This window comes from Rana temporaria, chromosome 3 (assembly GCF_905171775.1).
Source record: "Rana temporaria chromosome 3, aRanTem1.1, whole genome shotgun sequence".
NCBI classification, from domain to species: Eukaryota; Metazoa; Chordata; class Amphibia; order Anura; family Ranidae; genus Rana; species Rana temporaria.
The window spans coordinates 462,291,998-462,304,427 of NC_053491.1; the positions used below are offsets into that span (position 1 = coordinate 462,291,998).

The following is a 12,430-nucleotide window of genomic DNA, read 5'->3' on the forward strand; positions in this document are numbered from 1 at the left end:
TTTTATCCGCTGGAAATCCATCCCAGGGGATAAAAATCCACGGAAACAGATCCGCTGGATTGTACACACCAGGGGATCTATCCGCTGGAGCCGGTCCGCGGATCAATTCCAGCGGATGGATCCTCTCGTGTGTACGGGGCCTAAGGGGCGGATGTATTATTGAGAAGCGTGTAAGGGGCGGATGTATTATTGAGAAGCGTGTAAGGGGCGGATGTATTATTGAGAAGCGTGTAAGGGGCGGATGTATTATTGAGAAGCGTGTAAGGGGCGGATGTATTATTGAGAAGCGTGTAAGGGGCGGATGTATTATTGAGAGGCATGTAAGGGGCGGATGTATTATTGAGAAGCGTGTAAGGGGCGGATGTATTATTGAGAAGTGTGTAAGGGGCGGATGTATTTTTGAGAAGCGTGTAAGGGGCGGATGTATTATTGAGAAGCGTGTAAGGGGCAGATGTATTATTGAGAAGCGTGTAAGGGGCGGATGTATTATTGAGAAGCGTGTAAGGGGCGGATGTATTATTGAGAAGCGTGTAAGGGGCGGATGTATTATTGAGAGGCGTGTAAGGGGCGGATGTATTATTGAGAAGCGTGTAAGGGGCGGATGTATTATTGAGAAGCGTGTAAGGGGCGGATGTATTATTGAGAAGCGTGTAAGGGGCGGATGTATTATTGAGAAGCGTGTAAGGGGCGGATGTATTATTGAGAAGCGTGTAAGGGGCGGATGCATTATTGAGAAGCGTGTAAGGGGCGGATGTATCATTGAGAAGCGTGTAAGGGGCGGATGCATTATTGAGAAGCGTGTAAGGGGCGGATGTATTATTGAGAAGCGTGTAAGGGGCGGATGTATTATTGAGAAGCGTGTAAGGGGCGGATGTGTTATTGAGAGGCATGTAAGGGGCGGATGTATTATTGAGAGGCATGTAAGGGGCGGATGTATTATTGAGAGGCGTGTAAGGGGCGGATGTATTATTGAGAAGCGCGTAAGGGGCGGATGTATTATTGAGAGGCGTGTAAGGGGCGGATGTATTATTGAGAAGCGTGTAAGGGGCGGATGTATTATTGAGAAGCGTGTAAGGGGCGGATGTATTATTGAGAAGCGTGTAAGGGGCGGATGCATTATTGAGAAGCGTGTAAGGGGCGGATGTATTATTGAGAAGCGTGTAAGGGGCAGATGCATTATTGAGAAGCGTGTAAGGGGCGGATGTATTATTGAGAAGCGTGTAAGGGGCGGATGTATTATTGAGAGGCATGTAAGGGGCGGATGTATTATTAAGAAGCATGTAAGGGGCGGATGTATTGTTGAGAGGCGTGTAAGGGGCGGATGTATTATTGAGAAACGTGTAAGGGGCGGATGTATTATTGAGAAGCGTGTAAGGGGCGGATGTATTATTGAGAGGCGTGTAAGGGGCGGATGTATTATTGAGAAGCGTGTAAGGGGCGGATGTATTATTGAGAAGCGTGTAAGGGGCGGATGCCTACAGAAGAGGTCGTATTTTAGAATGATAGGCAGAGCTGATACAATACGTTTTTTTCTTTTCGCATCCGCCCCTTGCAGAGTTCAATGAATAATACACCCACCCCTTGTAGAGTTCAATGAATAATACACCCGCCCCTTGTAGAGTTCAATGTAAAATACACCTGCCCCTTGCAGAGTTCAATGAATAATACACCCGCCCCTTGCAGAGTTCAATGAATAATACACCCGCCCCTTGCAGAGTTCAATGAATAATACACCCGCCCCTTGCAGAGTACAATGAATAATACACCCGCCCCTTGCAGAGTTCAATGAATAATACACCCGCCCCTTGCAGAGTTCAATAAATAATACACCCGCCCCTTGTAGAGTTCAATGAATAATACACCCGCCCCTTGCAGAGTTCAATGAATAATACACCCGCCCCTTGCAGAGTTCAATGAATAATACACCCGCCCCTTGTAGAGTTCAATGAATAATACACCCGCCCCATGCAGAGTTCAATAAATAATACACCCACCCCTTGCAGAGTTCAATAAATAATACACCCGCCCCTTGTAGAGTTCAATGAATAATATACCCGCCCCTTGTAGAGTTCAATGAATAATACACCCACCCCTTGTAGAGTTCAATGAATAATACACCCGCCCCTTGCAGAGTTCAATGAATCATACACCCGCCCCTTGCAGAGTTCAATGAATAATACACCCGCCTCTTGCAGAGTTCAATAAATAATACACCCGCCCCTTGTAGAGTTCAATGAATAATACACCCGCCCCTTGCAGAGTTCAATGAATAATTCACCCGCCCCTTGCAGAGTTCAATGAATAATACACCCGCCCCTTGCAGAGTTCAATAAATAATACACCCGCCCCTTGTAGAGTTCAACGAATAATACACCGCCCCTTGTAGAGTTCAATGAATAATACACCCGCCCCTTGCAGAGTTCAATGAATAATACACCCGCCCCTTGCAGAGTTCAATGAATAATACACCCGCCCCTTGTAGAGTTCAATGAATAATACACCCGCCCCATGCAGAGTTCAATGAATAATACACCCACCCCTTGCAGAGTTCAATAAATAATACACCCGCCCCTTGTAGAGTTCAATGAATAATATACCCGCCCCTTGTAGAGTTCAATGAATAATACACCCACCCCTTGTAGAGTTCAATGAATAATACACCCGCCCCTTGCAGAGTTCAATGAATCATACACCCGCCCCTTGCAGAGTTCAATGAATAATACACCCGCCTCTTGCAGAGTTCAATAAATAATACACCCGCCCCTTGTAGAGTTCAATGAATAATACACCCGCCCCTTGCAGAGTTCAATGAATAATTCACCCGCCCCTTGCAGAGTTCAATGAATAATACACCCGCCCCTTGCAGAGTTCAATGAATAATACACCCGCCCCTTGCAGAGTTCAATGAATAATACACCCGCCCCTTGCAGAGTACAATGAATAATACACCCGCCCCTTGCAGAGTTCAATGAATAATACACCCGCCCCTTGCAGAGTTCAATGAATAATACACCCGCCCCTTGCAGAGTTCAATGAATAATGCACCCGCCCCTTGTAGAGTTCAATGAATAATACACCGCCCCTTGTAGAGTTCAATGAATAATACACCCGCCCCTTGTAGAGTTCAATGAATAATACACCGCCCCTTGTAGAGTTCAATGAATAATACACCCGCCCCTTGCAGAGTTCAATGAATAATACACCCGCCCCTTGCAGAGTTCAATGAATAATACACCCGCCCCTTGCAGAGTTCAATGAATAATGAACCCGCCCCTTGCAGAGTTCAATGAATAATACACCCGCCCCTTGCAGAGTTCAATGAATAATATACCTGCCCCTTGTAGAGTTCAATGAATAATACACCCGCCCCTTGCAGAGTTCAATGAATAATACACCCGCCCCTTGCAGAGTTCAATAAATAATACACCCGCCCCTTGCAGAGTTCAATAAATAATACACCCGCCCCTTGTAGAGTTGCACGAGCATCGGGAGCATGCGGGAGCATGCGGGAGCATGCGGGAGCGTGTGGCACAATGTAGTCTTAATTGCAGAGGCGCTGTTTACAGCTGATCAACAGCTGTTCATGTTCGGAGACTTTTGGCGGCTCCTTTGTCCTCCGTAATGCGCAAGCGCTTCGCCTGCGCGTTACAGGGCGGGCATTTTTCGACAGGGGTTATTTCTCGCCACAACACTGGGGCCAGACCCAAACAATATCAAATCAGCAAGAGGAGGAAGTCATTAACTCTATGTAAGTTCTAACACCACCAGAACTTATGTGGGGGTTGGAAAAATTAGTTGGGAGGGAACACAGAAAAGATAGTGTAATGCCGCGTACACACCATTACTTTATGTGATGAAAAAAAAATGACGTTTTTAAAAACGTCACTTTAAATGACCGTGTGTGGGGGAAAACGTCGTTTTATGTCTTGTACAGAACGACCAAAAAAAATTGAAGCATGCTTCAATTTTATATGTCGTTTTTCAAAACTTCATTTTTTACTTCACAGAAATTGACTGTGTGTAGCAAAAAACGTCGTTTAAAACGACGTTTTTTTACCCGCACATGCCCAGAAGCTACTTATGAAGCGAGCTTCAATGGAAAAACGTGGTGAACGTAAACTCGCTTTGCTAGAACATTGTGAGAAAAACGATGGTGTGTAGGCAACTTCGTCTTTGAAAATTGAAGTTTCAAAAGCGTCATTTTTTACTTCACAGAAAATGTCGTTTTTTTTCATCACATAAAGTGATGGTGTGTATGCGGCATTACGGTAAGGGGTTTACACCGTTTACGATATTCCATTCCACCAACCCAAGACAGCTTATTCGACACTCCCAACAATCCAGAAGACACGATCCATAAAAATTCCCCAGAAGGACGGGAGACACACAGCTCTGTCTCTGGTTCAAACGAATGAATACTTTAATGGTACACTCAGCTTGTTATATACAGTTGAAACTAAGAGTGGACAATGACTCAACTCCACCTACCACTTTACACATTCTTTTAGATAATGACATTCAGGTGAGTTAATTACTACTCATTACCCAGACGGTCTGGCTCTGCGACAAGCTATCCTCACCTGTTACACAAAACACATTCCTTTACTAAACATAATTGACATTCTAATTCCCTACCCCTGAAAGGTCAGACTTTCTGGCACCTAATCTAGAGTAGTTAATTACTACAGCTGACAAGTCACATTCCACTTCTATTATGAAAAGTATCTTCACACAAAACAGTGTCATTAGCATACACAATGAAATATCTTAGGAGCAGACCCAATTAGCACAATGGACAACAAAATGCAATCACAGCAAGCCCCATCACCACAGCCAGTTGGACTTAATTAACATCTCAACAGTCTATGTTACACATTGAATGAGACACTCTTATTGACCTGTTGGGGTCAGAATAAACCACCTGTAATATGTCAAGATATCCTACAATACATGAATTATCATTTCTCAGTCATCCTATGCCCAAAAGGGACACAGGATGACCCTAGACCCAAGAGTCATTAGTGAAGCTGGCACAGGAGTACCCCACATCCTTCAAAAGTCTCTGGGTATCACGGGCCATTCCGTTACAGATAGAGTTGGGCGTTGTTCTTTCAAGATAACCTGTTACCTTGCCCGGAATGGACAGTGACTGGGTCTCTTCAATGTATTGGCTCTAAGGCCCCGTACTCACGACCAAACATGTCTGCTGAAACTGGTCCGCGGACCAGTTTCAGCAGACATGTTTGGCTGTGTGTAGGCCCGAGCGGACCATTTTCGGGCGGATCGGACAGGTTTCCAGCGGACAACTGTTTCCTGGACTTGCTTTAAAACAGTCCGCTGGAAACCTGTCCGCCCGGACATGTACGGTCGTCTGTACAGACCTACCGTACATGTCCTGCCGCCCGCCATCCCTCGCATGCTTTGAATGACTTCAACGCATGCGTGGAAGCATTTTAAAGGCAGGCCGCCCACGTCGCCGCGTCATTGTCGCGGCGACACCGCGTCATCGACGCAGCGACACCGCGCGGACCTCTGTTCGATGGTGTGTACAGCCATCGAACAGAAGTCCCCGGGCAGTCCCCGGGCAGACATGTCCGATGAAAACGGTCCGCGGACCGGTTTCATCGGACATGTCTGCTCGTGAGTACTCGGCCTTAGGTTTTGTATACAATTCAAAAGAATGCATTTAACAAAATGAATAACCAACTTTTCTACCTTGTCCAGGGCAGAGACCGAGAGGGGCCTTTCTCGGAAACATATCATCGAAGGTGAGTTATTCATCAATAATGGGCAAGTAAAATATGCCCAGAACATAATATGGTTTAAAGCCCAACTGCATAAAATACTTTTGGTTTTGGACAGAGTATTGAAGGGTTAAAAAGCTTGTTAGATATTTTTCTTCTGTCTTTAACTCCTTTGGGAAGATTTCTCCCCACTTTGTATCCTGAAGACTGTATGTGAAGTAATGAAACCCCGCAATGGGCACAGAAATGACAACAAAAACCTGACAATGGTTGCCAACCCAATCCCACTCTATATGAAAACCAAAAAAAGTGGTTTGGAGTTTTTAACCACTTCCTTACTGGGCACTTAGGGCCAGATTCACATAGGAGAGCGGTGCCGTAATGTATCGTACGTTACACCGCCGCAATTTTTCATCGCAAGTGCCTGATTCACCAAGCACTTGCGATGAAAACCTACGCCGGCGGCCTCCGGCGCAAGGCGGGCCAATTTAAATGGGCTAGTGCCATTTAAATTAGGCGCGCTCCCACGCCGGACCTACCGCGCATGCTCCGTTTCCGAACTCCCGTCGTGCATTGCGCGCCGTGACGTCATTTTTTCGAACGGCGACGCGTGTAGCGTAATTCCGTATTCCCGGATGGCTTACGCAAACGACGTTAAATTTTACATTTCGACGCGGGAACGACGGCCATACTTTAGACAGCAATACACTTGCTGACTAAAGTTAGGGCACCTAAAACGACGACTAACTTTGCGACGGGAAACTAGACTAGCGGCGACGTAGCGAATGCGAAAATCCGTCGTGAATCGCCGTAACTCCTAATTTGCATACCCGACGCTGGTTTACGACGCAAACTCCCCCCAGCGGCGGCCGCGGTATTGCATCCTAAGATCCGACAGTGTAAAACAATTACACCTGTCGGATCTTCTGGATATCTATGCGTAACTGGTTCTATGAATCAGTCGCATAGATAGAAACAGAGATACGACAGAGTATCTCATTTGTGAATCTGGCCCTTAAACTCCCCTCCTGCCCAGACCAATTTTCAGCGCTGACGCACTTTGAATGACAATTGCGCGGTCATACAACACTGTACCCAAATGACACATTTTTATCATTTTTTTTCACACAAATAGAGCTTTCTTTTGGTGGTATTTAATCATCGCTGGGGTTTTTATTTTTTGCTAAACAAACAAAAATACATGGAAAGTAAAAAAAAAAAAAATCATGTTTCATAGTTTGTTATAAAATTTTGAAAACAGGTAATTTTTCTCCTTCATTGATATGCACTGATGGGGCGGCATTGATGGGCACTGATAGGCTGCACTGGTGGGCACTGATAGGCTGCACTGGTGGGCACTGATAGGCTGCACTGGTGGGCACAGATAAGGTGGCACTGGTGGGCACAGATAAGGTGGCACTGATGGGGACAGATAAGGTGGCACTGATGGGGACAGACAAGGCGGTACTGATGTGCACAGATAAGGCGACACTGATAGACACAGATAAGGTGGCACTGATGGGGACAGATAAGGTGGCACTGATGGGGACAGATAAGGTGGCACTGATGGGGACAGATAAGGCGACACTGATAGACACAGATAAGGTGGCACTGATGGGGACAGATAAGGTGGCACTGATGGGCACAGATAAGGTGGCACTGATGGGGACAGATACGGTGGCACTGATAGGGACAAATAAGGTGGTACTGTTGGGCACAGATAAGGTGGCACTGATGGGGACAGATAAGGTGGTACTGATGGGGACAGACAAGGCGGTACTGATGTGCACAGATAAGGTGGTACTGATGGGCACAGATAAGGTGGCACTGATGGGGACAGATAAGGTGGTACTGATGGGCACAGATAAGGTGGCACTGATGGGGACAGATAAGGTGGCACTGATGGGGACAGATAAGGTGGCACTGATGGGCACAGATAAGGTGGCACTGATGGGCACAGATAAGGTGGCACTGATGGGCACAGATAAGGTGGCACTGATTGGGACAGATAAGGTGGCACTGATAGGGACAGATAAGGTGGCACTGACGATGGGCACAGATAAGGCTGCACTGATGGTCACTAATAAAATGGCACTGATGGGCCCTGATGGGCACTGGTAGGTGACACTGATGGGCAGGACTGGTAGCTGACACTGATTGGTGACACTGATAGGTGGCACTGATGGGTGGCACTGTGGGCACTGGTAGGCGGCACTGGTAGGCGGCACTGGCAGGTGGCACAGATGAGCAGGTGGCTGCTCTCCTTGATCAGGACCGATGTCCCTATGATAGCCACCGGTGATCGTTTTTTTTTTTCCTCCTCTTGCTATCAGCGTAGGAGAAAAAATAGCGGATTACCGGCTCTGTTTACATCACATGATCAGCTGTCATTGGCTGACAGCTGATCACGTGATAAGGGGTCTCCGATCTGATCCAGCGAGTCTCATAGATTTGCTGATCACCTGCAAGGGGCACGCAGGCCGCTTGAGAACAGGACGACCATGGACGCCCCCCGGCAAATTAGGTCTGCGCTGTAACTGTCTTTCGGCTATAGCGCGAATCTGAAGTAGTTAAACACATTTTTTCCACGTTGTTATTATGGGGAATTGTTTGTAGAATTTTGAGTAGAATTATTTATTTAATCCCGTTTGGAATAAGGCTGTAACGTAACAAAATGTGGAAAAAGTGAAGTGCTATGAATACTTTCCGCATGCACTGCATATGGCATTTCACATACAACACTGGATATTCTCATTACATTGTGATGTAGGGAACTATAGAGAGAATGTTGTAATCCGGGAAGAACATCGGGGGATGGTCCCTGCGGGAGTCACATCGGGGGATGGTCCCTGCGGGAGTCACATCGGGGGATGGTCCCTGCGGGAGTCACATCGGGGGATGGTCCCTGCGGGAGTCACATCGGGGGATGGTCCCTGCAGGAATCACATCGGGGGATGGTCCCTGCGGGAGTCACACCCTGACCTCTTCCACCAACATTTCTTCCTCCAGATGGATAGGGAGATTTAATCCCTGCCCCCACCCATTGTTAGCAGTGCAGGATCCTAGACAATGAATATATTACTATATACAGTGCCTTGAAAAAGTATTCACACCCCTTGAGATTTTCCACATTTTGTAATTTTACAACCAAAAACATAAATGTATTTTATTGGGATTTTATGTGATAGACCAACACAAAGTAGCACATAATTGTGAAGTGGAAGGAAAATGATAAATGGTTTTCAATTTGTTTTACAAATTAATATGTGAAAAGTGTGGGGTGCATTTGTATGGCGCCCCCCTGAGTCAATACTTTGTAGAATCCCCTTTCTCTGCAATTACAGCTGCAAGTCTTTTTGGGGGTGTCTCTACCAGCTTTGCACATCTAGAGAGGGACATTTTTGTCCGTTCTTCTTTGCAAAATATCTCAAGCTCTGTCAGATTGGATGAAGAACGTCTGTGGTCAGCAATTTTTAAGTCTTGCCACAGATTCTCAATTGGATTTAGGTCTGGACTGTGACTGGGCCATTCTAACACATGAATATGCTTTGATCTAAACCATTCCATTGTAGCTCTGACTGTATGTTTAGAGTCGTTGTCCTGCTGGAAGGTGAACCTCCGCCCCAGTCTCAAGTCTTTTGCAGACTCTTACAGGTTTTCTTCTAAGATTTCCCTGTATTTGGCTCCATCCATCTTCCTATTAACTCTGACCAGCTTCCCTGTCCCTTCTGAAGAAAAGCATCCCCACAACATGATGCTGCCACCACCATGTTTCACAGTGCGGATGGTGTGTTCAGGGTGATGTGCAGTGTTAGTTTTCCGCCACACATACCATTTTGCTTTTAGGCCAAAAAGTTCAATTTTGGTCTCACCTTCTTCCACGTGTTTCTGTGTTCCACACATGGCTTCTCACAAACTGCAAACAGGACTTCTTATGGCTTTCTTTCACCAATGTCTTTCTTTTTGTCACTCTTCCTTAAAGGGCAGATTTGTGGAGAGACGACTAATAGTTGTCCTGTGGACAGATTCTCCCACCTGAGCTGTGGATCTCTGCAGCTCCTCCAGAGTTACCATGGACCTCTTGGCTGCTTCTCTGACTAATGCTCTCCTTGCCCGGCCTGTCAGTTTAGGTGGACGGCCATGTCTTGGTAGGTTTGCAGTTGTGCCATACTCTTTCCATTTTCAGATGATGGATTGAACAGAGCTCCGTGAGATGTTCAAAGCTTGGAATATTTTTTTATATCCTAACCCTGCTTTATACTTCTCTGCAACTTTATCCCTGACCTGTCTGATGTGTTCCTTGGCCTAATGCTGTCTTTTCACTAAGCTTATCTAACAAACCTCTGAGGGCTTCACAGAACAGCTGTATTTATACTGAGATTAAATTACACACAGGTGGACTCTATTTACTAATTAGGTGACTTCTGAAGGCAATTGGTTCCACTAAATTTTAGTTAGGGGTATCCGAGTAAAGGGGGCTGAATACAAATGCATGCCACACATTTTCCTTCCACTTCACAATTATGTGCCACTTTGTGTTGGTCTATCACATAAAATCCCAATAAAATACATTTATGTTTTTGGTTGTAACATGACAAAATGTGGGAAACTTCAAGAATATGAATATTTTTCAAGGCAGTGTATCGTCTCCATAGACATGGCGGTACCATGATGCGGTTAATTCTCCCCGGTCTTCACGTCTCTGTTCTCATTCCTCCTGATCCGTCTCTAATTGCTCCTTTTTTGCCCTGCAGGTCTCCGGGGGTCCCTGGAACGGCTGCAGTTGGAATATGTCGATATCGTCTTCGCAAATCGAATGGATGCGAACAGCCCCATGGAAGGTGAATCCATCTCATTACTGTCACTTTCTTTTCTTTCCCTCCATCCCGGCCATCCCTCAGTGACCCCGGCAGGGTGGATTGTTATTAATATTGATTCACAGGAAGTAGTATGGGCCGGTTATCAATAATGCAATTACTCGTTTTAAAGCTGCGGACACAAAACATTTTCATTCATTCCTCAATAGTCGCAAAGGATAGAAATCCACTTTGTGGGCACAAATAGGTAGATTCAGGTACGTTGGCGTAACTTTGCGGCGGCGTAGCTTAAGGAATTTAAGCTACGCCGCCGTAAGTTAGCGAGGCAAGTACATGATTCACAATGTAATTGCCTGCTAAGTTACGTCGGCGTAGCCTGAATTGGCAGGCGTAAGGGCGCCTAATTCAAATGTGTTTGAGGGGGGCGTGTTTTATGTCAATGAGGCTTGACCTCACGTTTTCTATTTTTTTTTTTACTGCGCATGAGCCGGGCGCCTACATTTCCCAGTGTGCATTGCGGCTAAGTATGCCGCATGGGCCTATTGATTTTGACTTGGACGTAAACGACGTAAATCCCGATTCACGGACAACTTACGCAAACGGCGTAAAAAATTTTTGACGCGGGAACGGCGGCCATACTTGACATTACTATTCCAATAGGGCCTATCTCTTACGCAAACGTCGTAAAAGTACTGCGTCGGCCGGGCGTACGTTTGTAAATCGGCGTATCTCCTCATTTACATATTCTACGCCGACTGCAATGGAAGCGCCACCTAGCGGCCATTCAAAATATTGCAACCTAAGATAGGACGGCGCAAGCCGCCGTATCTTAGATATGTTTAAGCGTATCTCTGTTTGAGCATACGCTTAAACATAAGGGCCCTTTCACACTGGTGCGTTTTTGCGATAAAAATAGTGCTATTAAAACGCTCCCCATGCCCCTCTCCATTGAAATGAATAAAAAACGCGGTAAAATCGCGGTGTTTTACCGCGATTTTAACGCTCCCCTTTTTACGTTTTTTTACTGCGTTTTTACAGCGGTTTTTAATTCATTTCAATGGAGGGGGCATGGGGAGCGTTTTATGGGCATTTTAATAGCGCTATTTTTACCGCGCAAAAACGCACCAGTGTGAAAGGGCCCTTAGTCGGCGTAGATTCTGAGTTAGGTCGACTTATCTACTGATAAGCCGGCCTAACTCTTACTGAATCTACCTAAAAATGCCTTTGCAAACCCAGATACAGTGAAACCTCAGATTGCGAGTAACGCGGTTAACAAGTGTTTCGCAATACGAGCATTTTTTTTTTTCAAATCCTGACTCGTGTTGTCTCGCAAAACAGCAGGGTTCAAGCCACAGCGGTGTGCAGTACCGCATTTGGCCAGAGGTGTGGGGGCACCAGAACCGAGCTGAGCTGTTCGGAGCCGTTCGAAAATATTTGGGAAAACTCGGAAATACTCAGTTCCCGAGCCTTTCCGAGTTCAGCTGAGCTGTCCCGAGTATTTCCGAGGCTCTCCTGTGCCCCCCCCACCTCTGGCCACATGCAGTATTGCATGCCATAGAAGTCAATGCGGAAACAAATTATTTTCATTTCCATTGACTTCTATGGGGAAACTCGCTTTGATATGTGAGTGCTTTGGATTACGAGCGTTCTCCTGGAACAGATTATGCTCGTAATCCGAGGATCCACTGTATTACCTTGTAAAAGTAGCTGTGACTTCATCACCGTCCTGTAAGTAGCCTGTGCTGAGAGCAGAGCTGATATGATGAGGGTGAGTCTAACATTATGGGGCTCTGACATGAAGGGAGGGGGACCCGGATGTTATAAGGAGGACACAGATGTGATGGGGGAACTCTGGCGTGATAAGGAGGA

General features: G+C 46.1%; 1 protein-coding gene across 3 annotated transcripts in view; it reads left to right on the forward strand.

Moving 5' to 3' along the window:
- The window catches only part of KCNAB3 (potassium voltage-gated channel subfamily A regulatory beta subunit 3), a 171,399-nt gene that overhangs the window by 131,010 nt on the left and 27,959 nt on the right, over window positions 1–12,430 (forward strand). For all 3 annotated transcript variants that reach the window (XM_040346790.1, XM_040346791.1, XM_040346789.1), the window contains 2 exons: window positions 5,725–5,768; window positions 10,499–10,585. In XM_040346790.1, coding sequence (XP_040202724.1) covers window positions 5,725–5,768; window positions 10,499–10,585 — 131 coding nt within the window. The remainder of the gene's footprint in view (window positions 1–5,724; window positions 5,769–10,498; window positions 10,586–12,430) is intronic.